This window comes from Netta rufina (assembly GCF_964035555.1).
Source record: "Netta rufina genome assembly, chromosome: 1".
NCBI lineage: Eukaryota > Metazoa > Chordata > Aves > Anseriformes > Anatidae > Netta > Netta rufina.
Window position 1 is genome coordinate 120,564,251 of NC_140123.1, and position 25,850 is coordinate 120,590,100.

At 45.6% G+C, this 25,850-nt stretch overlaps 1 protein-coding gene across 2 annotated transcripts in view; it reads right to left on the reverse strand.

Moving 5' to 3' along the window:
• Positions 1–25,850, reverse strand: part of LSAMP (limbic system associated membrane protein) — a gene marked incomplete at both ends in the record, with an annotated part of 258,766 nt that overhangs the window by 69,705 nt on the left and 163,211 nt on the right. For both annotated transcript variants that reach the window (XM_084306421.1, XM_084306420.1), the window contains one exon: positions 24,860–24,989. In XM_084306421.1, the coding sequence (XP_084162547.1) occupies positions 24,860–24,989 (130 nt within the window). The remainder of the gene's footprint in view (positions 1–24,859; positions 24,990–25,850) is intronic.

Here is a 25,850-nt window from a genome sequence, read left to right on the forward strand (position 1 = left end):
CTCAACCGTTCCTTGGGATATCGCCCGTCTCTGCCATGCAAAAAGGCAGTAGCTAACATTTTACTCTTTGTGAGACTGCTGTTACACCACAGGTTTAAGGCCTTCTCTCCAGAACTCTTGCCAGCTGAGGAAAGACTTTCACATGAGTTATGTTGGATGTGGCTGAAGATCTAAGAAGAACCCTTTGGTCCTAGCTACCCCTCCTAAACGACATGCAACAGCAACCCCATACTTTGAAACAACTCAGAGCACGATGTAAACTCTTCACTGGGCATGCAAGTAAATTTATCCAGTGTCTTACTGACCTATTTCATACGCCTACGTAGCTCTCTTCCCATTGTGCAGGACACTCCCTAACTGTAAGAACTTCTGCTTCACAAAAAAGTAAGGAGGTGCTTTTAGAACGCCTTGCTAGTGAGGGATGGAGGCAGGAGGAGATAAGAGCCATCTTCTGACCACCTACCAGGACAGCTAAGGTAGACTTGAGGATGTGTTGTGGCATCCAGGTTCAAGAGGGCAATAAGCAAATCGCGTCTCCTCTTCTCCAGGGCTGTCAGGCCTTGCTCCCTCTGCAGTCAACAGGAAAACGCTGCTGCCACAACACGAAACCTGTGTGCTGCGTGTACAGAGATTTAACAGCACACAGCCAGACGGATGAAGCAAGGGAGTTCATGTTTCCAAGTGATTCATATTACCCAAGCAGGAGAAGTCTCCTCATGCCATGCAATGCTGTTTAACCTTCCTGAGCTAGTATAATGCTTTCTAAAGTGTTTTATTTTATTATGATGCTGGCAGCGTCCTGCTTTGAAAAGCCTTACAATCTCTGGCAAAGACAGACTTAGGCATTTTAGGAACACAGTGATCACCAGTGTATTTGGCCCTTTCCCTTGACAGGGACTGGTCTGATCACCCCCCATTAAAAGCGGCGTACTTGGAGCTATCTGCTGGAGTCCTCTTGTCAGGACTCTTGGAGCAATGGGTTAAAGATTAAAAGGATCCTTTCGAAATGTAAACTTGTAATGGCTGCAGTACAGTGCAGTGATGTAAAATCAATGCAGATGCGAGCTTTAACACAGAGGTAATGGGAAGGCAGAGACATAAATAAGGAAAACTACAAGTGAGGAAAGGGCTGGTAATAGAGGAAAGCGCGCAGCAAACACAAGGTGCTGTCACTTAGGATAAATAATGCTGAGATCTTGCACGAGGTTTCTCCAGACATGCAGCCCCAAGTGCTCTAAAGATGAGCTAAGACCTCTGTGCAGCTGAGGAAACCGAGGCACGAAGAAGGGGTACAGTTCACCCGGGTCACCTACCCCATACCAGATGCATAAGCAGCCTTCAGGTGTCTCAGCTTCCCATTCCAAGCCCCACCACGACCATGCTACGTTAAAATGATTTGTTCCCCCATTCCTGCAGTCTTTCTCCAGATATGCTTTGCTGGCTAACAATAAACCCAGCTTCCTGCTAAGGTAAGGCTTTCCTTAGTCAGGAAGAATACGTCTGTGTTAATGTACTCCTCTTCCACACTCCACTTTCTCTTTATTTTCAACATTTACACAGGTACAAAAAGGTTTGTTACCCAATTCAATACCAGGTACCTTTGCATAAGGCGAGTGTCACAGCTGAATGCACACTGGAAGGGTTTAGATACGTATTCTGCAGAAGTACCATACAGAAGAAAACCATAATGGCTATTTCTGTCCTTTAACATTTTTAAAGCTCTTCCGCTCCCAGAATTACTGCAGCCTCTCAGATAGGAAGGCCACACACAGGGCTCTATCGCCCTTGTTGTCCCACTCTACAGCCAGACAAAATATTCCAGCTAAAGGATGCTCCTCCTGAAATAAAGGTTTGCTGCTGCAGATGTACTATTCTGATGATCTATTTCCTCGTGAAAAACTACTTCAGTACGAAACTTTGTTTCGATTTCAAATGAATTAAAAAAAAATACTCATCTGAAAAAAAAGGAGACATCTCATTTTTGTATTTGCCTTGCTCTTTGTCCATTTCCCCACTCTACTTGGCGCTGAGTGGATATATATATCACCTCCGCATTTTCATTTATCTCTTTTCTTTTCTAGCTTTCTAACTTTTTTGACTTTTGAAGTTGTCGCACGATAAATGGACAGTTATTAGCTAATTAAAAAACGGAGATGATCCCCAAAATTACAAAGTGGAAATTGTACGTACTTTCAAAGTATGTATGGCATTATCTTAATACCGCATTCAGTGATGGCGAATAAAAAAGATGTATTGGAAAATAAATTCTTCAATGCCCCATTTAAAGGTATTATAAAATCAAAGAATCCACTGCATTTTTAATTTTGCAAAACAGAAATAGCTTCCAAGGGAAAAAAAAAAATAATCCTCTTTAAAAAAAAAAAAAATCACCTCTAATGTTTCTCTTAACCTAAAATAAACATAAGCACCACTTATCTGTCATCATGCATTGTTTCTGTTTCCAGCTTGCCAGCAGCCTGCTGCAAGTCCCTCTTGGGATTTTGCTTCTTTTTCAGAGGTAGGTGAGTGTTACTCTCTTGGTTCTGTTGATATCTAATCCATTATTTCTGGACTTTTCTGTGTTCCTTTCAACAGCTGTCAAAAGCATTTCCTTTTCCAAAGCCACCACCCTCTCTTTTCCCATTAATCACTTTCATTCATTATCTAATAAAGCAATGAATAAACAGCGATCATTTTCCTGGGGAGGCAGTGGTAGAAGTCCAGGTGGTGAGAAAAGAAAAAAAAAACAAAACAAAACAACAACTAATCTATTAGAATATAAAATTATGTATCAACCATTAAAACCCCAGAATGTTCTCTCCGTTTGCCCAGATTCTGCAGGGTTCAGAGCCCTGCCTAAGGAAAAAAAAATGGTGTTTCAGGTATAGACATTTGTCAGAGTTTATAACCCACCCACAGCCTAAGAAAGTTATTGTTAGTACTTGCAGGGAAGGCGACCACTTAAAAGAAATGCTCTGCTTCAAAGACCCAAAGGGTCTTGCTAACGTTGCCCTATCTTTCCGACAGCTTTTGGTGCCACGGCAAGGTTTTGATTGATTACTCACTCACTCTCTCACATGGTGACTCTGCTAACACTCAGAAATCATCAATTTCTTCCATTGTTCTTGGGACAGGACCATACAAGAAGCTTCTGAACAGTCTGGATACTTTAATAATGGACTGATAGGTCTGCCCTACATGCTCTTACTGGACATGAAGCTATCCAGCAGGGAAGACATCCTCAGATGCAAAGACTGGCAGGCTTCTCCTAGCTACGTTGTTGAGCGTTTTCCATCACCATGTAGTTACAGAAAACTCTATTTGTAGGACATGTATTTTAAATCTCTGTTCTACAAATGTATCTAAACCCAGGCATACAATTCAGCTATTTCCCCGTTTTATGTAACGGGTATAGTAAGGTTACTTGTGATCCACAAATAATTTATCACATTTCTTACCGCTCAGACATCTTCTTCAAAGTCAGGAGAAGGTCTGGGAGATAGGGAATATACACATTCAACAGCTGCTCTCTACACTGTCGGTATGGAAACATGCATCTCTCTTTGATCACCCTTTCCTACCTCAAAATTTCAAGATCATTTGTCTAACGTGTGACAAGCCTAAATCCCAAACTTTAACAAGCTTGGAGTCTTCAAAATGAATTAATTCCCAAATTTGCCAGTACCCCTTAACAATTACAGGTCAGATAAAAGAGTTAAGTCTATCAACCAAATTGTGTTGTCATACGGTTAAAAATGTTACAGACTAAGACCTGAGATTTGAACCTGCTTAAGTCAACACAGCTGATGCTTTAAACGTACTGGTGTACAAGGGGGCCTGTCCAAAATCACCTCCTTGAATGACTTCGTTCTTTGCCCCATCAGACTGCCCCAGGGCTTAAATTGCTTGAATAAACCCAAGTTATGATCTGTCCCATGAGGTCCACAGCGCTTGTCAAGCCCAGGGAAGAACTCTAAGTGCACGTACACCTCCGTATTGGCTACAGGGGTTTCATCCTCGTGGTTCCTGTACAGCAACCTCTGCCATGACGTTCAGAGCTTCCCAAGCTGGGAAGGACGGAGGGGAGGCACAAAATCAGCAGCAAACCCTGACTACCAATTTCTGGCCAGCGAGATGATGTCAAACAATTTGCTCTGCCTTCTAGTGGTGGTCCCACCATTCAGCAGGAAAGCTGCAGAGAGTTTTTTGGAAGCTGCTACGCTTTACAGTTTCAAAGATTGGCTGCCTTTTGCAGACTGCTGTGAGACAGGGCGGTCCACTGGACCTTTCAGGCTGTGAGAGGATGCACCTCGCCCTCCAGCAACCCACAACAAAAAGCAAACATGCATGGCTCACAGAGGGCAAAGAGCCCGGACAGATAAAGCCAGAACAGCAGCCTCCTCCCACTTTTGACTCGCCAGCAAGAAATACCTTTCTGTTGCCTCATTTTTAAAGGAAGTCAGAGCAGGTAACAACCGAGTGGAGTTGCACACAAAGGCAAGAACTTCTCTTCAGAAGAGCTGGCATATCAAATTGCTCTGTATCTCCCTTCATTTATACAAAGCCTTCCTTTGTCTCTCCCCTTCTTGACAAGGCTCTTGATTTTTTGTGCTTGATGCGTTTTCCTCTGTACGGGCTGATCAATGGCTTTTCAGGGCACATCACACACCCTGCTGCATTTTCTTTTCCAATTTCTATTTTACTGTTTGTAGCAGATCCTAGTGCTCGAAAGTTAGTGTACATCAAGATATAAAAGTCAGACCCTGACAAAAACATGCATGTTAACACAAAGGAACAGCCCAAAATACAATCACAGATGCTGGAACCCATTGGAGGGTTTTCTTTCTGGCTTTTTTTTCTGAGCAGGCAGAATGCAAGAGGGTGCTTTGCTCCCCCCCGAGACCACGGAGAGGAAGCTGCCTGCACTTTAGCAGGCGCTGAATAAAAATACTTTCCTTGGGTGAAGTGGCTCCTCCCCAATCCTTCAATTTGACAATGATGTCCTAAGTGCAGCAAAGTTATTATGCTTCCCTCACCTAAGACACTCCAATCATGAGGATTTCAGTGGAGGAAAGGTGAGCCAGATCGAACCAGCTTGGAAGAAAGACGAATGACTGCCCGTCGCCACAACCTGATCTGAGCAGCTTGTGAGTTTGAAGGAGAGCTCTGATTGTATTTTACCTCATTAGTTTTCATTCCCCTGCTTCTCCACACTCCCCACAGGCTGTGTGAAGCTGTACGTAGAAAGGAAATCTGGCACAGAAGGGGAAGAGGCCATGCCCTTGGGACTCCGGGTTTAGTGGAACCCCTCTGAGATAGGCTGCAAGATCTCGGGGGCTTCTGATGAGCATCTACGGGACATGGGGAAGGTCACAGCGATGACACCTGCACCCTTGTGAAAGACGGCCTGCTGTCCCCATGGATGTTATGGAAATGACACAGGAATTGCCGTGCCAGGTTCTCTGGACTGTGCTACGCTCAAAATCAAACTAGATGTTCCCTCACGGTCTTCAAATTTAGCTACAATAAAATCCTATCATGCTTCCCTTTTTCCCTTAATGTAAGGAATATTTCTTTCCAAAGCCCAGCTACATTTTTTTTTTTCAGTTCAAGAGAGCCAGCTTTTTCTACCGAGAAAATTCGGAGGTCGTTTCTTTTCTCTGAGATTTACTCCTTCTTGTTACTCACTCTTTGAACCATGAGAAACGACAGTGGCTGTCTTAAAAGCTGCTCTCACTGACAGCTCTCACAGCCATTCTGGCTGCCTTGCGAGAATGGCTCCCAGCTTTTTGGGGCAGCCACATCCACTTACAAGCCAGAAGCTGCCCAGTCTGTGTCTATTGGCTCCCCCTTTTTGAACCTGGCAATTTGTCATGAGCGAGGTTTTGAGCCCAAACCAGTGAGATCACCCAGAGATGATCTTTGAGACGGCGACTGGGCATCACAGACTATTCCTCATGCGGGAGATCAGAAGCAGCAGCACAAATGCCTGGGAACCTATTTTATGGGCTGATTTATAGAGTTACCACAGCTGCAGTCTCTCTGGAGCAAATGTCTGAGCATGTTTTGCTAAAACTTTAAACACGACAACTTCAGCCAGTCAGGGTAGCGGTCTCCAGCCTCATCCTCCCAAGTGCAAGAGAGTTGGGTCACCCAGTCGAAGGCCAAGTAAATGCTGACCCTTGAACAAATGCATGCTAATTTGTGTGGCAAAGGTGATTTAACTTAAATCTTTGGCAGGCTGTTAAGGAACGAGCACATAGATGCCTAGCAGGAAACCTTCCCTAGGCACGCTAATGACAGGAGCCCCCTACAGAAGAGTGGCAAAGGGACCAGGACTCTCCTTTCATTCCATATATACAAACACAACCCAGACCAAATATGAACACAGATGTCCTCACACACGGTGGTTTCTCTGGGAGCTGCCAGCTAGGGAAAAGTGGAAGCCATGTTACATGCTATCTGTTTATTTTATGTATTTATTCATATTGTATTGAGAACACACTAATCTTCAAAAAATTCATCTTCTCAGAAGCTGCGAAATACATTTTCCAGTCTTGTTGACCCTTTGGCTTTGTAGAATCGCAGTCTGATATATTATCTGATAATCATATTACATACCTGAATGCTGCCTTTCATCCCTTCCCTGGTACTGGCTGGTTACGAGTCACACGAAATGAATACTGATTGGGTGCCACTTACACGCCATGAATCCCCACTGGCTACATCCTCGGGAGCATGAAGGTCACCCACCGAATTGTTTTATGCTTTAGTCAATATTGTCCCATGTGCTCCAGCAGCCCTGTTTTCAGAGAGCATTATCTAATTGAAAACCAAATCTCTGCATCAGAATGCCAGCCGTACGGCTCACCCACGTCCCTCCCTTGCTCTGTGCCACAACAACTTGTAGTTGATACTAACAACTCGCATCTTTAACAGAAAAAAAAAAATAAATACATATATATATAGAATGAGAGCTTATTTCAGTGCTCTACATGAGATAGGTGGAAGCTGAAATAGCAAAGATGGGAGGGTAAGCGTGGAGGGTAAGGAGTTGGAAAAAGCTGTGAAAAAGCGTAGCAATAAAAAATAGTTCCATGAATATTGATGCGTATCTCCAAAATAAACGTTGTTGTGTTTGTTCTTTTTGTGGTTGCTTTGCTGACTTATTCTCATGCCTTACCCAAAAGGAGCCCCAATGACTCAATTTGACAAATGTTGCGGAATGTCTGAGGAAAGCAAGCTCCAGATTTTTACATGTATTTGCACCTGTCACCCAACCCTAAAAAAAATGTCATGCTTACCACAAATGCACGTCTGCTCCATCCCACCAAAACAACCAGAAGTGCCTTATAAGCTAAAATTCTTTTGCGCACAAAGACATTTTTTTTGGGAAAAAAACGGAGCCACAGAAAGATGGCATATGTGCTATTACACAGGACAGAGAACTGAGCACAGAGCCAAGGATGGGAATGTTAGAGTTTCAGTGAAGGACCACTGAGGACCGCTTGCAAAACAGCCTTCAACAACTGAGCATGTGAGCAGCTAAGAATAGTGATGAACCCTGCTGAAGACCTGCCCAGACAGCCACGGGCCAGCACTGCGCTTTGGCTAACCTTCCCACAGCACAGCGAACGCAGCCTTCTTCCAACAAGTGCCGCTCGAGCCAGCTCCAGCCAAGGGACAGGAATTACGGAGAGGAAATTTAACCATCTTCTCTGATTTCCTCTGTGTGGGGGTAAAAAAAAAAACAGCGAGCCAGGAAACACAGATGATCGCGTAATTGGTTATTGATGAGTGCCAAGGGCAACAGCAACTGTTTGCACTGATAGAAAAATCTCTGATGGTGCATGATGTCAGCATTGATCTGCTTTACCAACAGAAAGGAACAGCCTTCCTGGGCGGCACCCAGAAAGCAGGTGGATCTGCCCAACCCAGCGCTGCCTGCTGCTTCCCTTGCTGGTGCCATTATACCACTATTGAGGTAACACCTCCAACAAACCTGCTGCGGGTGGTGGGGATGCTGCGCAGGGCCAAAGTTTTCCATCTTATCAAACCCTGTTTATTGAGAAATGAAAATAAACACTTCTCTGGGATTTGCACTCAGATCCCAAGCAGCTGAAGGGGACTGGTGAAGCTGCAGAGAAGCAGGAGCCATCAGGTGCTCCGTCTCCACTCTTCGTGCTTCTTTGGTGGACAGCACAGACCTGGGGCTCTTCAACTCGCTCTTCCTTGACTCCGTCTCTCACTTCTTTGATCTCTCCTCCCTCTTTCTAAACCCAAATGCCTTGTTCTCTTTTCTTTCTCTACCTTGGTTCAGTTCACCTCTGCTTTTCCTCCTCTGCCGATGCATGCCTCTTCCCCTCCATGCTTCCCCACCTTGTGTTTTGCCTCCATTTCCTTTCATTAGCTCCACGTACACCATTCTCCCTGCCTTCCTCTTTCGCTGTCTACATCTTCCTCTGTGCTCGCTCCTTCTTTCATCCTCTTTCTTTGCCATCTGCCAATTCCAAGCCTGTCTCTCCCTCTGTGTTTTCCAGTCCCTTTCTTCCCTGATGCCATTTCAATTATTGGCCAATTCTCTGCTTGCTTTCCTCTCTCTCTCTTTTCCCCTTTCCTCTCCCTTTGGGACTCCAGCTTGTCTCTCCCCATTTGTTTCAGGGATGCCGCTGCCGTGGGTTTGTAGGCGTCTGCAGGTTTGTTTGTTTTTATCATCACACCCCTCTCTTGCTGTTTAGCTGCCTGTCACTTCACTTTCCTCTTTCTGCCTACCCCAGCCCGAGCATCATTACGTCCCTCCTGTCTCAGCCCGTCATTTCCCACAGAGGCCATTATTATTAACCATGCCGGGAAGCGTATGAGCAGCGGTCAGCGGGGCTCTGCTTCAAATTGATGGGAATGAGAAATGGAAGCGGCACCAGGGGCGAGGGGAAGTGCCAAGGGGGAAGGAAGCAACAGCACCTCGCAGCCCGGCGCTGCAGAGGACGTGCTGGCAGCCGAGCAGGGGGTCTCTGGCACCCATACCCCGACGACTGCACCTTAATTAACTTCCCCCTTGGAAAAGCTGGCTGCAGCCAGCGAGTATGAAAGAGTCGCAGTGATCCAGACGCTGCCTGTTGCTCTGTAGCTCCAGCCTGATTTTACAGAAACACGTCTCCGTCAGCCTCCTGACATCTTCAGGCCAGACAGAAATTCCTTTCAATTAACGAGCTTGCAGGAGGAGCCCATTACTGTGGCAGGTAGCTCAAACGCGGGAAGGGGGTGGAACAGCAGCTGCCAGCACCGAGCAGGGGAGAGGGAGGGAACAGGCTACGAATATTGGTTTCCGAGGCTGACAGAGGGAAAAGAGTCGAATCCTGGTGCAATGTGGTGGTAGGACGAGGGAAAGAGCATCTCTGGCACTCACAGTGTGGCATGGGGCGGGTGGGGGAATACGGCTATTGACAATCTCCAAAAATGAATGGAAATATTTTGTGTTTATGGCAAGAGGAAGGGCTTGCTCCTCCTGTTGTGAGAGCAGTGCCAGGGAAAGCAGGGAATGATAAGCAAAGAGGCCTTCGGTGGCTGGGAAGCTCAGTCCTGAGGCCTGATCAGTCTTGCATCCCACCCAGTGCTGATATAACGAGCAACAGGAACAGGAGTGGGGGCAGACTTACTTACGGTGCCCTCAAGGATACTCTTTGAGAAATGCCTGCACGAAAGAGCTCTCTGTCAACTCCTTTTCTGCTCTTCTCCTCTCCCAGCCCAAGCTCCAGTCCTTGGCAGGAGATGGGGCCCCAGCAACGCTCCCATCCTGAGCACCACATCTGCAGGGCAAACTCGTCAGAGAAGGCCCTACCTCCTCTAGAGGAGAGCATCGTGAGACAGCAAATGTTCCTATTTTCTTGCACAGCACCTCGTTGTGAGAGCTCTGCTCTCTTTCAGATACTTACAAGAGGCTGCATAATTTTAATAACTCTGCTACTTCATGCGTTCGCAAGGCTGGGGATTTGAGGTAAAGTTACCTTTAAAAATGGCCTTCGGAACACTGAAAAATGCAAACAGGAACGGATCACAAAATTGCTCAAACAGCCCTGTCTCTGCTGCCTTTCCCCACAGGCATCATTTAGTTATTGCCTGCATATAAATTAGGCAGGCTTTGATGGAAGAGCTATTGACAAGAGTACCTCACTCCATTTTTTTTTTTTTTTTTTTTTTTTTTTTTCCTGAGCTGGGGAATTCTGGAGAGGAAAGAGCCGACTTTACAAAAGCTCAGGAAAAGGACAGTCAAGAAACAGAGGGACTGGTTTAGTACATGTTTATATGCAATGCCCTCACCTCCATTAGACTGATGGCTGGAAAATAACAGCTGATAGATGGTCTGGTCTTTGGGTTCGCAGGCTAGTTAGCTAAATGGCTAGCCTTTGCTAAGGTTAGTACTTTGACAGCACTTTCAAATGTAAAGTCACTTACAGAAAATCTCTTCTGGACAACTCTCCTCAACGCAGCTTCTCCTTATGAACCTATTTCCAGCATCTTAAAGATGATGTACGCAGTTTGCCATGGCAATGTGAAAACGGGTCCAAGTGGATTCTGTTTACCACCTTAAGCTTGAATTTCTACAGTATAGTTTGAGAAGGGGAAACAGAGTTTTCAGCATTCCTTCCTAGATTTATTGAAAACAGATAAACACTAGATTAAAAGAAGAGCTAGACAAGAAAAGGGCAAGACAAAGTGATGTGACAAAGATCAGCAAAAAAGATCACAGTAGCAAGACAACGCTTGCCATTAGTATAATCATTTTTAGGCTGGAAATATGCAACTTCCCTGTTTAGATACAATTTCTGGGTGCTAACGTAATGGCCATGAAGGCTGTAAATCTTCAGGAAGTCTTGAGGCCTTCCTGAACGCTAGGAGGGCAACTTTCATTATATAAGTAAATGAGGTCCATCCATTCCCCTAACCCTTTTTCTTCAAAAATCGTACTTGTCAAAAGCAACCGATTAAAATGCAATTGGGGCTTACAGAGCAAAGTAGATAACGATAAACTGCTGGAAAAACATTCCAGATATGAAACCCGGCTCAGTTTTAAACTTATTCTATCCTCCAGTGTCTGTAATCCATACTTTCCTGAGAAACTGTTCCATGAACACAAATTGAGGTTTTTGAGGCATCTGGACTATTTTTTTTCCCTCTCTGCAGAAAAGCATTTTGAGTGAGCAAGCTTAATCCCCAAGTGATCTGGATCCTGATACACACACGCCTAGTGTCAAGCCCACAGATAATGGCAACCACAACCCTATTATATTTTGGCATAAGCTAGGCTAATACTATGGGAAGTCTCAGATGCATTCATCAGTCTGCAAGCATCTTAAATGTAGGCGTTTTCAAAACGCCTGCAAGCTAGCATGTGGGCAAGGAACTTCACTGCGGTCACATTATTGCAGCTTGCTTCCGGAAAACAATGAAATATTTTCGCATTCCCATAACTGGAATTTGAGAAAAACATTCACCCTTCCAGAGAGGGATCTTTTCCGGTACAGGTGGGGATTTAAGCCAACAACTATGTGCAAATTGCAACAAGCCATGAAAAAAAAAAAAAAAAAGTTAGAAAAACATCTAAGGAATGAAATCAATCCATTTTCACAAGCTGCCCTCTGTTCAAAACCTCAAGAGTGGCCTGAACCTTTCCAGGATACTTCCAACTCCGATTAAATTAACACAAGCAGTTCTTCAGACAGATCAAGTCTGGCTGAGTAGCCTGGATTTGGAGAAGGATTAAATATGGGTACGTGTCAAGGGGTGTGCGACAACTTTATCTCTGTGAAGAGTGCCGTCTCTTCAAAAGGTAGAGAGACTCGGCTTTCCATTTAGGACAGAGCACATTTTATTTTGAGTACAGCAGCCACAGGAGCACAGGGGAAGACAACTTTATACGGCAAATCAGCCAACAAGATTGCTCACACACACTTGTATACACATGCGGATGATGTTATATGCCTTTGGGGTATGCATAATGCCATAAATGACACACACACATACACACACAGTATTTTCTTAGAAGTGACTAATGCCTTAAATGACATCCTCTGATACCAAGCAATACCCAATCATTTATTTTTTTTTAAAGGCATTTGATTTAGAAAGAAATTGGGTTCCTGAAAAATACTCAAAATCAACTGTCATATGAGGAAGGATGGAGAACGGAGACGGATAGACGAGGGAGATAAAATGTCAGCAGAGTTTTGGGTAGGATCTGCCAGTGCGTTAGATATCAGCTACAGGAGGACTGAGGGTATATAAATATCATCTTATCCCTCGTGACCATTTGGTTCCAACCAGAGAAACGAGGACTTGGGCTCAGTGACTCAGTTAGTGCTCACCTAGAGAGAAATGCAGCAGCCCAAGGAGAGCAGAGAGCCCCTGGAGGCTGTGCATAGCTCAGCACAACTATCACTCTTTCTAAGGAGGTTATAAAACCAAACTCTTCTAGGGCTGCTGTGGCTCCAAAGAGGGAGAGAACTAAAAAGACAGTAAAATGCAAATAAATAACCTGTTTCTGCTGAAAGTCTGTGCAAACCTAGGACATCAGAGCTTCAGGAAGTCCATGTTGATGGAGCAGAGCAGGAGATCAATGATGCACGTATTCTGCTCTGTGCCTGGTGCTATTCCAGCCTTTTAATGTGAGAATTGTATGAGGGATGCTCCAAAGTAGCAGCGAGAGGTACTGGAACAGCTGGGAGAGTGGGAAAAGAGCAAAGCACCAGGCTCATCCTCAGAGCTGTCCAACAACAGGGCTGCTCAGAAGGAAAAAGGCCTCCCATTTTTCACTGGCACAACTCCACAACCCTTTCCCCTGACACCCTAAGCTCAAAGATGCATAATAGCTGTGACACTTCTTATTCAACACCCTCACCCATCTGTTGAAAGCTTCTCAGACTCTCACTCCCATCCCTCAGTTCTTAATTCCGATTGCCCAGTCTGTTAAACGCCAGCGTGTCACTGCTTTAACCCTCACCCATGTGCTGGAGCTGCTCCTGCCCAGCACAACCTGGCCACCCACGCTGCCCGCAGGGTTTTCTGCTGTGGCTCAGCACAGGACATGTCCACAGCTCACTGCTCCGTGCAGCTGGATGGGTTAGAGTCAAATCTTCCCCCCTGGTAAGGGAGAACCTCAACCCTGAGTGCAGAGCAGGTCTTGTGGCATTCAGTCTCCAGCTCATGTCTCAGCCTGGAGAACACCCTCGCTCCCAAACACACTCACGATTCCCAGACTGCCAGGAGAAAACCAGACAAGGGGCAACCCTTGGCTGCTTTTAAAACATTTCTGCATTGATTCCTCCTTGAGCTACAAGCCAGAGAGTGAGATGAAATCTCCTCTTACTCAAGCCTTATTTTTCATAATTATGCATCTTTAGTGTTTCATAACGACCAATTTAATCACTTTTGCCGTTTAGAGGGCTATAACAGCCAATCATGGTAATGGGCTTGGTATTTGGTAGGAACCATTTAACGCCCAAGAGCCCTTGTTCTGAGCCACTTGATGCCACTTAAGTTTGACAGACAGACTCTCATTAGCACAAGTTGCAAAACCTCTCAGATGAAGCTCATTTCTTTTAAACAAACTCTGCTCAGTGATCCCCAAAGTCTCCGAGTGAGGAAATTTTTAGCTCACTTCAGATCTGTGCAGGTCTGTGGAAACTAATCAGCATATTTCCCCCGAGCTGCGGCCCTTCTGCGAGATTCTCTACCTGCCTCCTCGCCGCCGTCCTCTCCTTTCTGGCACATAACCTCTGCTCCCCCGTGGCCAGCTCCCAGAGGACCGCTTGGGGTTACATGACCTTCCCTTTTCATACACAACCCTCCTGATGAGCTTCTGCTCTGCACGGACTGGCCTCCACCTGCCTCTAAGGGACAGCTCTCACAAACCAATTTTTTCTGGCTGGGGACAATCAGAGACACATTTGGAAAGCTTTAGAAATACCTGCAGAGCTCTGACTGCTGCTGGACCTACCGTACGTGCTTTTTTGCCTTTCCTGCTACTCCATCTGCTCTTTCAATAGCGATCTACAAGACAAGAATAAAGCTCAGGGCACCTGAGGCTGCTTTAGGTGCCCTCAAATACACGTGCAAGCCTGCACTTGAACTCACGTGGTGGCAGACAGATTTGGGAACGGTCACAGTCCAACAGCGCTTCAAATGCAACCAAAGCAGGGCTCCCTGGGGAGCTGCAAGGACACGCAGTGGGGTAGCAGGGGTGCTGCAGGATGTGCTGGAGGTTTGTAAGAAAATTAGGACTACTGCAGTAAGGATCTGCAAAGAAGGAAAAATGTTTTCACTCAAGAACTTAGCAGAAGAGCTGGCTTCCCCTCGAAGGGCAGGCTAACAACTCAGCAATAACTACCAGGGAAAGATGTCAGATCTGCAATGTGGGGCTTAAACCCATTGGATCTGTTCTGCAGTGCTCCTCGAGAACAGATATGCCCTTTATACCACAACCACTGTGCATGCAATGAGACTAAAAACTGCAAACGTGGAAAGGAAAATACATTCATATATGAACAGGCAACTCCGGGGTCTCATTGATAGAGAACGTGGGCACATCTTGTGGCATCATCTGATGGGATGGAGTAATATCTCAACCAGTGGATGGCCTGAATGACTTCAGTAAATCAGCTAGGTCAAAAACACAACATGCAGAGCTAAAGGAGTCACAAGCCATCTCTGGAAAGCAACCTCCCATATTCATCACTACTTGCAGCTCATGTTGACATCTTCCAAGCCTACTGCTTTCTGACGCCCCAAACGATGACCTGGGGGAAGGGATGGTGGGCTGCCCTGTATTTAAACAGTCCCAATGGACCCGATGCCCAAACCACAGCGTTTGTTCAAGTACAAATAACGTGGTATTCTCAGTACCATAATTAAAAAGGATCTGTTTCACAAGGCAAACACAGACACACACAATATTTAAGACACTGTGCGATCCCGTCCAAAGCTGAAGAGAGCATTAACCAATGTTATGATGTATTTCTTGAGAAGTAGCCTGATGCCCCTTAATTAGAGGCTGCCTGCTAAGGTACACTCAGCAGGAGAAGAGTTAAGGTTGTATTTGTAACCTGAAATCTCACCTTACCTGCCTTGCAAGTCCTTAACTGCGCAACTTTAACGCGTTCTTATCAGAGCATTTTTATTGAGCCATTATTAACGTGGGTTAGATACAATCTAGCATTTCCCATATCCCCCCCTCCTCCCCAGCCATTATTCCATTATTTGGGCTACACAAAACAAGAGGCTGAAAGGAAGCACTTAACTCAACCTGTGCTATCGCCCTCCGTACACCCCGCACCGCTAATTCCCCAGCAGCTCCCTTAAACGGGACTCGAGTTTTTGGTTGCTATCTTTCATGCCCTCGGCCAGCCTGCACACTGAAGGAAATCCTCTACTGATAATTAATAAGTTCCCCTGACACCGGCTGCTCATTAATCTATTATTTTGCTCCTCTAATTACTTTTGTCTGTTCGAGTTAACAGCCTCCTTCCCTCATCTGCGCCGCGTCTCATGCAGGAGATGCTGCATGGCAAACGCGACTTTTCTTTGTCCCCGAGTCCCTTGCAGCCTGTGCTCTGTCTGTGGACGCTGAGACCCATCCTGCCGTTTCCTCAGGCTCTCACATGGACTTATGTGCCTCACCACGTGCCCGTATTTCACCCAAGTTCTGGTGCAGGCAGCTCCAGGCACGAGCTGGGGCTCGCTGCAATGTCTGGGGAACGTGGGCTTCCCGTCTCCACCTGCTCCATCCCCTGGAAGCCTCCTAAATGCTACGAGGAATCCTCCTGGCAGCAGTCAAGTGGCTGTAGATCTCCCCACGGGGAATGGGGGCACTTTCACAATTTCACAGTGCAAGGCCCATCTATCTATATACGCCCTGGGTTCCTCTTGCAATAGCGGCTTTACCCAAAGACTAATAGTCAGCACAAATTAACTCTGAGTCCCTTGGGCAGAAGGGGAGACGGAGGCAGGAACCAATTATTTATTTACTTGGAAGATGCCCAAGTCCAGCAGAGATAAATGCAGTAGATCCAAGCGAGCATGTCAGAGAGAGGCTGGAGTTGCAAAGTTTGGAGCCTGATCTGAGCTTATGCTCTTGCTTGCTCGGATGGGCCTGCGCCCAGCCATCCTGCTGCTGCCCGCTTTGCTCCCACGCTGTGCTAACACCGAGGTGGCCACTCGTTGCAAGTTTATGAGAAAGGATGATTTGCTCAGCCAGTGCATGAAAAAAAATACACAGTATTTGGGAAGAGTCATATTTTTCAGGTACGGTTCAGCAAGAAAGAAAAAGCAAGTGAAGAAGAAATAAGAATAACACTTTTGAAAATGCACCTTATTAAAAAAAAAAAAAAAAAAAAAAAGTACCGTGTTTTCAGCCTCTCCCATTTTTCTTCAGACAGGAATGGGAGGCATGTTCCGAAGACATTTCTGAAATGCTCAGAAGGAAGGCTGCAGAGGGAAAATAGCACCAGTGCTCACATCACCAGGGCTCACTGCAGCCTTGCATTACCGAAATAACTCACTGCCTTCAGCCAGGAGACTCCCACTGCCATGACAACTGTGTTCAGACCCTGGAGGAAAGCTCCACACTGCAGGAGGCTGAATGACCCCTGCCCTTGCTGTGGCCATCATGGCAAGCAAGGTCAGGATGGCTTGCCCCCAGAGCTGACTTTTCCTTTGCCCTGGGTCAGTCTCAGTACAGCAGATCCTTGCAAATCACATTTATCTTCCCGCTTTTCCCTGCGCATCCTATTCTCTCTCTTGCTCACTATTTCTAAGCTACCACTAGAGCTGGGATACAGATGGTAATTTGCTTCATTAGTGGGACTAATGTGGGGTGGGGGCAGAGACAGGAGATGGTCAGATGACTAAGTGGTAGAAACTAGAAGGGGTGAAGGCTTTGGGTCTGTGTAGGAAACTCCCTCTGGACATTACTGTAATGGCAGGGTCCATGTGCTGCTGTGGATGCTGTCATCCCACTTTCATTTGAGTCCTCAGACTGGACAAGTTGCTCTGGCTCCAGTGTGGCATGCATCAGGCACTGAAGTCAGTGAAGCCACTGAGATCAGCTGAAGCCAAATAACAGCATAACAACAAAAATGGTGAAGTCTCTCTTTAAATTAAAAAAAAGAAAAAAAAAAAAAAAAAAGAGGGAACAGCTGTAAGCTACTACCTTAACTTTGCCTTTTATTAGTGCATCTTCTTCCTACTGTGAAGAGATAGTGAGAAATATGCTTGCCTGAAGTGAAAATACTTATAGATTACAGCTACAAGGGGGAGGGAGGGAATGCAGCCTTTACGTTTTCTTCTTAAGCATAACTTTAAGAACATTTGGATTAAAACTATTAAATTTAAAATGCTGTGAATTTTCTCTCGAGTTCACAGCCAACCTCTCTGTATCTTTATGAGCAGACTACAGCTGTAAACACGGAGCTGCCAATGGGGAGTGCGACCTCCAGATAGCAGGGAAACAGGGACCCAGTCCTAAAATATCGTCCTTTTGCCCCAGCGAAGCCTTAGGATACCTGTCACCAAAGTAGCAGCTCCAAGCACAAGCAACCCAAAGCAGACTCGTTAGTTTACATCACTAGAGGGAGACACGATAACACACACACGGGCAGTGCCTTGCACTCTGCAAGGTTTTCTCCAGGCAGTTCAAGTTGACTGCTTAAAGGTGGGATACACGAGTGCTCAATGGCAGGGTCATGCGAAGGAAGGCTGGTAGGGAAAGAGGGTGAGCAGGACAGCACCTACCGCACTAGGCAGGGGCAGGCAGCAGACATTTCCGCTTTTCCTTCTGGTCATGTCAGAAAATCCCTAGATTTCAATGTTTTTCTTCTGGTAGGAATGATGGAGAATTTGCTAAGGTTCAACCACCTGCTGCTGGGATCCTACTTACGCTAGTGTGTGGCAATTCCTTCTCCTGTCATCATTAATTATAGCTGATTTTGAACTCTCATCTTCTTGGGTGCTCAGTTTAGACTCTGAGCCTTCTGGGATCCTTCAACGTGTGGAAGGACAGGAGCAAAAGGAAAAGCTGCTTGTTGCTGAATGCTGGTAGTGGCTGTACAGTACTGCACAGACAAGGATATTAAAGCATATGGTGAACTAGAAAAATGCTGTTCTTCCAAACTGGATGAATGTTTGCATATGGACACAAACAAGGTCAGCCTTTAAAACACCACAGAAAAGACCCTAATACCATGTCTGACTCAAAATGGTGCCCATCCTAGGGAAAGGGAAAACAAAAGTTATCCTGCCAGACTCCAACTTGCTGTTTAAGAACAGCATCTCTACGTACCAGAAGAGCCACCAACATGGTACACAACTGCCACATCTCCCCAGCAAAAGCACAGAAAAATGTGCCAGAGGTGGAGCAGCCAAGCACACACCAGAAGACTCCAGATGTTCCTCTCCAGCCACTGCTGAAGGCAGCAAGGCCAAGTCCCTCCTCACAGCTGATTTATTCACCTGTTCCCCAGAAATGGTAAAATACCTGTGAAATCTTGCTTTCCCCTCTGTCACAGGTCACGAGGGATAAATTGGAACTGCTAAGAAAATTAATGTTTTGTGTATCAACAGTTTGTACTGAAACAGCATCACAGACCATAGGCACAAAAGAAAGAAATCAAAACCGTCCTGTCCACTGGGGACAGAGCAGGGCTTCAGATTATTATTGGTGGGGAAGGGGGCCATGCAATAACAAGACAGGATTTCTAATAAATAAATAAATAAATAAATAATTTAAAAATAAAATTGCAGAGCCAAAGGAAGTGGGATGAAAATAGAGGCTGAAGCAAATTTGGATGCCTGCTAGAGAAGGCTTGAAAAAGTTGAAACTTTGGCTTGTTTCCCAGGCTCTTTGTGAGCCTGCATCCTTCCCCCCCCCACTTCCCCTGTAACATTGGACAAGATGGAAACTGGATCAAGAGAGGAAAAAGACATTTTAGAAAGAGTCCCGGAACAAGCAGGGAGTGTATAAGAGGCAAATGGAGAGGCCTCTGTGGAAGAGGACCACATTTTTGCCAGAGGGTATTTTGAGAATACAAGAAATAAAAGCAAGAAAAAGGAGACATGGTTAAAAAGCATCCTTCCCCCCCCAACATCCTAAAATTCAGGGTCAAACAAGTACCTTGTAAATCTTAAGGTTACCTGATTAGGCAAAGGCAGTTGGAGGGGGAGAAGAATGGGACATGAGAAGAGCGATGACCCTACTGAGGAAAATCAGTAAATAAATGATATATTTATCACTCCTTTTCCTCAACTGTTTCACTGAGGTTTTAAGAGTGGAGCAGAGAGGCGGGCTAAATCCAAATAGTTTAGATAACGAAGAAAATCCCCTTCCCACTCATCAACCCAGTGCTTACTGGGTTGACCTGTGATGACTCGGGGTTTTCTGCTGATCTTCTTTGGGCAGAAATGGGCTTTCCCTGCGCAACTCAAAGTGCAGTAGCAAAGGTTTGGACTTAGGCAAGCAAGCACTGGACGTAAAGATCAAGGTTGCTCATGTGAACGATATTGTCACCTTGAATCTCATGCCTTCAGAGAGCTCTGCTTCCTTCATGTTTCTGCGTTTGGCTCTAAAAAGAGACCTGCATGCACTGAAGGAAGATACACAAGTGAGTGTGGGTGTGTGATAATCTGTCCCTTTCAGTTTAGGTCTCATTCTCATCTCTAGTAATTGAGCCCTAAAGCATGAAGTATAACATCCCTCTCAATATTTGTGTTGTGAATAACACGAATATCCAGATTTGTTCACATTATCCTCAGAAACACATAAACTGTTTGAGTCTTGCCAAGTTCCCATCTTTAAATAACTTTCCATGGCAATGAGTTCTACAGCTGTTTATAAACATATTATATGTACACCATCTCAATTACACAGAGCAGGCAGGCACTCTGCTGTATTCTCTCTTCCTTCTAAACTTCCTCTGTTATGGCAAATTCTCTAAGACTCAATGAGAATTTCTAGCACCCTCTAGGGAGAATCAGACTGGCATATTTGACAAGCGTTCCCATCTCCTTTCGTTTTATGCTGTGACATGAGACTTGGGTGTTGCAATCAATACTTATCTTTTTTGCTCTAGACTGTTTTTTTATGCTGTGATTACTGCTGTAATAACTAAGCTCCTTTTTTTTTTTTGAGCCAAAGCGTGTATCTTCAGACTGTCAGGTGGAATGTGAGAGAATCCAAACTCTTCTCTTCCACATCTCACTGCCTCGCTGTGCTGAGGCGAGGGAAGTTGGATTGGGAATTAAATACCTGATGATTTGACACAGGTTTCACGCTGTTATAGGAAAACTGAATGGTTTGCTACTCAACTGGTTATGCAGAACCAGTAGGTCCCAGTCATTCAGCCTTATGACAAAACCCAGAAAGATCAATATGCCACAACACTTGGGTGCCAATCTCACAGCACCCTGGAGCAAGACCTTCAGGGAGGTTTTAACCACCAGTGCCTTGTAGGAAAGCAGCACAAGGATGAATGGGACTGTTTCTGTCAGTATGACCACTACCTCCTCAGGACAAGAGCCACCTTTTTCTTCTGTTTCTCTACCCAGACAACGGGCTTGGCAGTGAGATCTCCTGGTAAAGCCAAGACCTTGCAACAACTCTCCATGTCCACATTGCTGCTAACCTGATTCACAAGGGGCCACTCTTCAGGGCTTCTGTTGAGAGGGAGGTTATTGATAAGTATATGAACAAACATGAATTTTCATTTTTTCCTATTTTGCTCAGGAAGCTCTTCCAGAAAACCAAGCATCGAGCATGGCTCTGAAAAAGATGGAGTGATGAAGAATGATAAATGATGAGAGAGAGCAGAGCATCTCATAACACGACTGGCCATAGGTGGGTAGGCTGCCTGTGGTAGCCCACACAGAACCTGCCAGCATGATGAACGACGCATGGCCCTGAGCAGGGACCTTGTCCAGGCTGATGTACAACAACTGGAAATTTGATTGGGCTGCATTCAGCGAGGAAAAAAAAAATCTATACCTTTTGTGGGACATGGATCATGTAGGCTATGAGTTAATATTACAGAGAAGAAAACAACAGGATAGCACCCACTCCTTACAGAAAGTCACAGAGGGGAGAATCTGGACTCTGTCCCTTTCAAGAGATGAGAGACTAGAGGATATCCTCCAGTGAAACACTCCTGATGCTGACAACTGCTAGGTCATCTAGTTTGTACTGGAAATGACCAATACTCATTCCCGCTCTGAGTGAACAAACCACAGTTTCCCAATAAAACCAGCTTAGAGGGCTGTTATGGCTGAACATCACGTCGTGGGATGACGAAAGCCACATGGCACGGCAGGCTTAACAAGCCCACAGCTGCATCCTGAGCCGCAGGGGAAGCGATCAGGCTGTGCAGGGAGGTGCTGGCCCACTGCTGGAAACCGCAGGTCAGCAGTCCCTGAAGAGAGCTCTGCTGGCTGGAGGAGAAGAGCTAATGAAGTTGTTCGTGCTCCCAGGCAACGCCTATTAAACTATCCGTAACTAGTTAGACCCCGCTGCCTGGGTCCTCCAGCATAATAACCTGCCAGAAAAGAAAGAAAAGGGCCTGCCTGACTTTTTCTTCAGCTGCTCTCTCAAAACCCAGTTAGTCAACCATCCGAAGAGGAATGGAGGAGGAGTGCAAGGACTTGCGTCGTTCCAAGGAATGTAATTTCCACTTTCATTACTATACACTGCCTAGAATTAAAGCTGATCTGTATTGCCATGTGCCATTTGAATTAAATATTCCCCCCTTATCTGCCTTCTCCCCAGGTGTCAGCACTACAGTCAACAACCACAGCCACACTTTAGCTATCTCACAGGGGAAGGAGAGGAGGTTTTCCTATGGATTTTTTCAGGGCTCGGGGCCTTACAGTTGAAAAATGCCTCCTTCAATTATAAACTGAAGGGCCAGCAAAGGAAGGGATGCAGTATTTTTTAAAGTGACTATTCTACTTCCTAGAGAGGTGAGTGGGCTACGATCATTCCTGAGGCCCCGCAGCATTTAAATGAACCATCGCATGCATCCCTGCCTTCTTTGCATAAGGAGCTACACTGCTTTCCCTCTGCATTTGTATCTTCCACCTCCCAGCCAACGAGAAATAAATCATTTCTGCGGTTCTAACTCAGGTAATTAGCCAACAAACACTATTGACCAAATCAATGAATGAAAGAAACAGCAGACAAATTTGCTAATGAACTCCTTCAGGAGAGTGCACAAAGAAAAAGTAATTTGGCCCTCTCGCCCCCCAGTGCTGGTTTAATTTCACAACCTGTCCATTCAAAACCTCCTACACAAGCTCAATAACGCTCAGTCTTCCAATTCTGCAGTCACGAGTTTAACCACAAAAAGATCCACAGAGAGAGAGAGATTTTAGAAACCTTTACAATGTCTAAAATAGCTCTTTGATGCATAGCAGATGTCCTCAAAACCAGCATGAACGGAGCCAAAATGCTTCACAATCCTGGAAAGAGGAGATTCCAAGATAAGACAGATGTTTCTAACTGCAGCAGCTCTGGAATAGATTTGGGATTTGTATTAATCGTCAACCTCAAGGAAAATATTTAAAAGAAACCCTTGTGTCCCCCATTTTGGGCCATGTGCCTTTCTGGGCTACGTGCTGCACGAAGACCTGATGTCTGGCTGAAAGCAGTTCTTCTGCATGCGTAAAAGATAACAGATGGGTTGAGATGCAGAAAGAGAGAGAGTACAACATGCAATGAGACATGGAAGTGACAGACTGGGGACTGCCTGTCCTTCATCCCCAGCTCTAGCTGCTTAGGAGGGGGGTGCTTGCTAGGATTCACTGCGGAGGGGTGGTCTGAGGACGGATTGGAAGGGGGCCAGTGAGATGGCACTGATGGATGCTAGCAAGGCAATGTCTCTGAGACACATGGCACAGGGGGAAAAGTGTGAGGGGGGCATGCTGGAAGACTGAAAAACAGACCCCGGAAAACCAACACTGGAATCGAAGCGGGGGTGGGATTCCCCAGTCCTGTTGTTTACCAGAAGGGATTGCCAGAGTCGAAATATGCTCTGAGGAGCCCTAAGAAGAAAGAGAAGAAGTCTGTCTGATACAATGGAGTAGGCGGTACAACTGGGGGGAAAAAAAAAAAAAAAGCAAGAGCATGCAGCCAAAGGAATGAGTCAGGACAAGAACCTTCATATGGCTGTGCTGAACAATGCAGCTGATGTGTATCAGGCCTTAGTTTTCATCAAGATTTAATCTAGTCCTCTTGTAACTCCCTTAATTCAGACAACATTAGGCTGCACTCACAGAATAGCCAGGGAGCATCTCCCACTGAAATACAAGAAAGAGTGAGGTGGAGGACCAAAACACTGAAGCAGCAGTAGGATGAACGACTCGGTAATAAATCAACTCTAAGAGCAGAACTGTCCAAGTCAGAAAATTTTGAATACACATAATTAAAGGTGACAAAGATTGGACCTGTTTTCTCATACATGCCAATGGCACAACTGTGCTTAATACTGAAAATAGCAGAAAGTCAGGTACTGACAATGATATCAGTAAATATTAGTGTTCCCCCCATCGGCTCTGCCCCACTTCTTTCTGGCAGTCCTCAGCCATCTTCTTTCTTTCAGTACTGCAAGAAATGGGCCAAAAACACAAACTGTGTATCTGGCTTTCCAATACACGAAAGCTCAGGAGGACTTTGGTTTGGCTGAAGGGATGAGAGAGGAAATTTGAATAAACCCAGTCTGAACCACAGACCTCAAATCCGGGTGCTTCTGGATGCAGCACTGGGATTGGGCCCTGTTCCAGTATCTCGTTCTGCCCATCTCTCTTTAACCTTCTTGGTGCAATTCTTCCCTTTTCTAGCTGTTGAATTGCAGTAAGACAGCTGGACTGTCTCTAGCACGTGCAGAAAGCTTGTACTCTGCACACCTCAAGCACTTTTTAACCCTTTGTATATACGGGAACATCACAGAATGCTATTCATATAGAGCTAATGAATGCTTTCCCCATCCACATCAGATGACAAAAATGTCTCATGGCAAAAAGAAATCCAGTAAAGGGCTCTCTCCTCAAAGGAGGTGAGGCAGAAGAATAGAAACCCACCTCTTGTTCTCATCCCAGGGATAACTTTTTAAGGGATGAAGGTTTCCTTGCAACCCAAGCTGCTATCCCCATGGAGTCTAACTACTGAAAGGACCTTCTCCTTTCTCCTTCCAAGCTTGCCATGTCCTCAAACGTGGGAGGTGCACTTAGATAGCAGAACAACACTGGTGAACAATTCTGCTTCCACCCTGCTCTTCACTCGTCCTGCAGATCAAACACCTCCTTTATTCAACTCACAAAACACAGGAACACTGTCTGCCAAAGTGGAGAGTAATATAATATCATCTGTGCCATTACTTTCCTCTCCCTTTTAAGGCAAATCAATGGGAAACAAACTCAGTGTGTTGTTTTTTGTTTTTGAAAGATACTCTTCCATGTAATGTCTAAACAGAAATCCTTCTCTCTTTCTCCGTCTCTCTCTCCCTCCCTCCCCAGCAGTGTTTTTTCTCCATCCCCTTGATGTTCATTACCAGCAGTAGAGATTGAAACAGCTAGATGAAGACCAAAGCTAAACAGAATTACAAGTCCAATTCTGTAGAGCATCTACTGAAGTAATTTCAGTTGTTCCCTGGGACAACCTGGTTATCGCTTTGGAGGTCATGCTGCAAAACATGCTTGCAGTGCATTTATGAGCCTTGCCGCTTCTCTACAGCTGCCTGAATTGCTACTGAAATTTCCAGTAGTGTTGTAAGAGAAAACTACTGCACAGTTCACAAATCATCAGCACAGTACAGTCCTGTCGGGTCACTTACCTGTCGGGGTGAGGTGCCTCCAGGTGATGACAGGCTCAGGACGTCCATTTGCCATGCAAACCAGGGTCACGTTGCTGCCTTCATTCACGGTGATGTCCGAGGAGATATTGGAGATCTTTGGTGGAACTGTGAAGACAAAAGAAAGTTGGACGTTGTTACTTCTGGAGGACAGCTGGTCTGACTTGTTAACGTGCCTACTTATTAACCAAAGGCAGCCACGAACCCCTCTTACAGGCTGTGCTCCTCATTACTACCTGGTTTTCTGAACTGTATCAGCACTCCAAGTACAAGGTCCTGGCTTCTCAGTAGACAAGAAAATCAATTCAAGTGCAACAACCTTTTGATGGTGCAGACATGTAAAAAAAAAAAAAAAAAAAAAAAAGAACGGAGAAAGATACAGGGAGCAGCGGTCTGATTTCAGGAGTATGCATGGGGTGAAGCAGCCAAGAGGGGGAAAGGAAAAATGAAGCAGAGACACAGGCAAGGTCGCAGTTGAGCCAGGAAACATTGAAAAAGCAGGGCCTTCGGGCTGTGAGAAAGCAGCCAGCATCGACTAGGGAGAGCACCTGACACAGCACCCCCAGAAAGTCCAACAGTGATGGGAAACCAGCATAACTCACGTCAAAAATCACACAATGAGGAGACCAAAACAGCGTCTCCAGGAAAACCTCCTGCACCAGACTTCTTCTAGTTTCCTTAATTTTCTCTTCTGGGAGCTGTCTTATAGGGGGGTACGTCTGCTTCAGGGAGCTACAGCTAGAAATGAACGGCCTTTTTGGCACCTGTGATACTTTGTGCCTGGGGGCCTGGTGGCTGCAGGCCTCCAAGCCTTCTCCCCGGGGCAGGGCAGGCCGTGGCTGCTTCTCCTTCCTCACATCACGTCTCCCTTCCACGCTTCACACCCAGGAGGAGGTGAGGGAGTTTGGCTAAAAGGGAATCTTCTGATTTTATTTTATTTTTTCCTTTCCCCAGCATCCAAATGTGTGT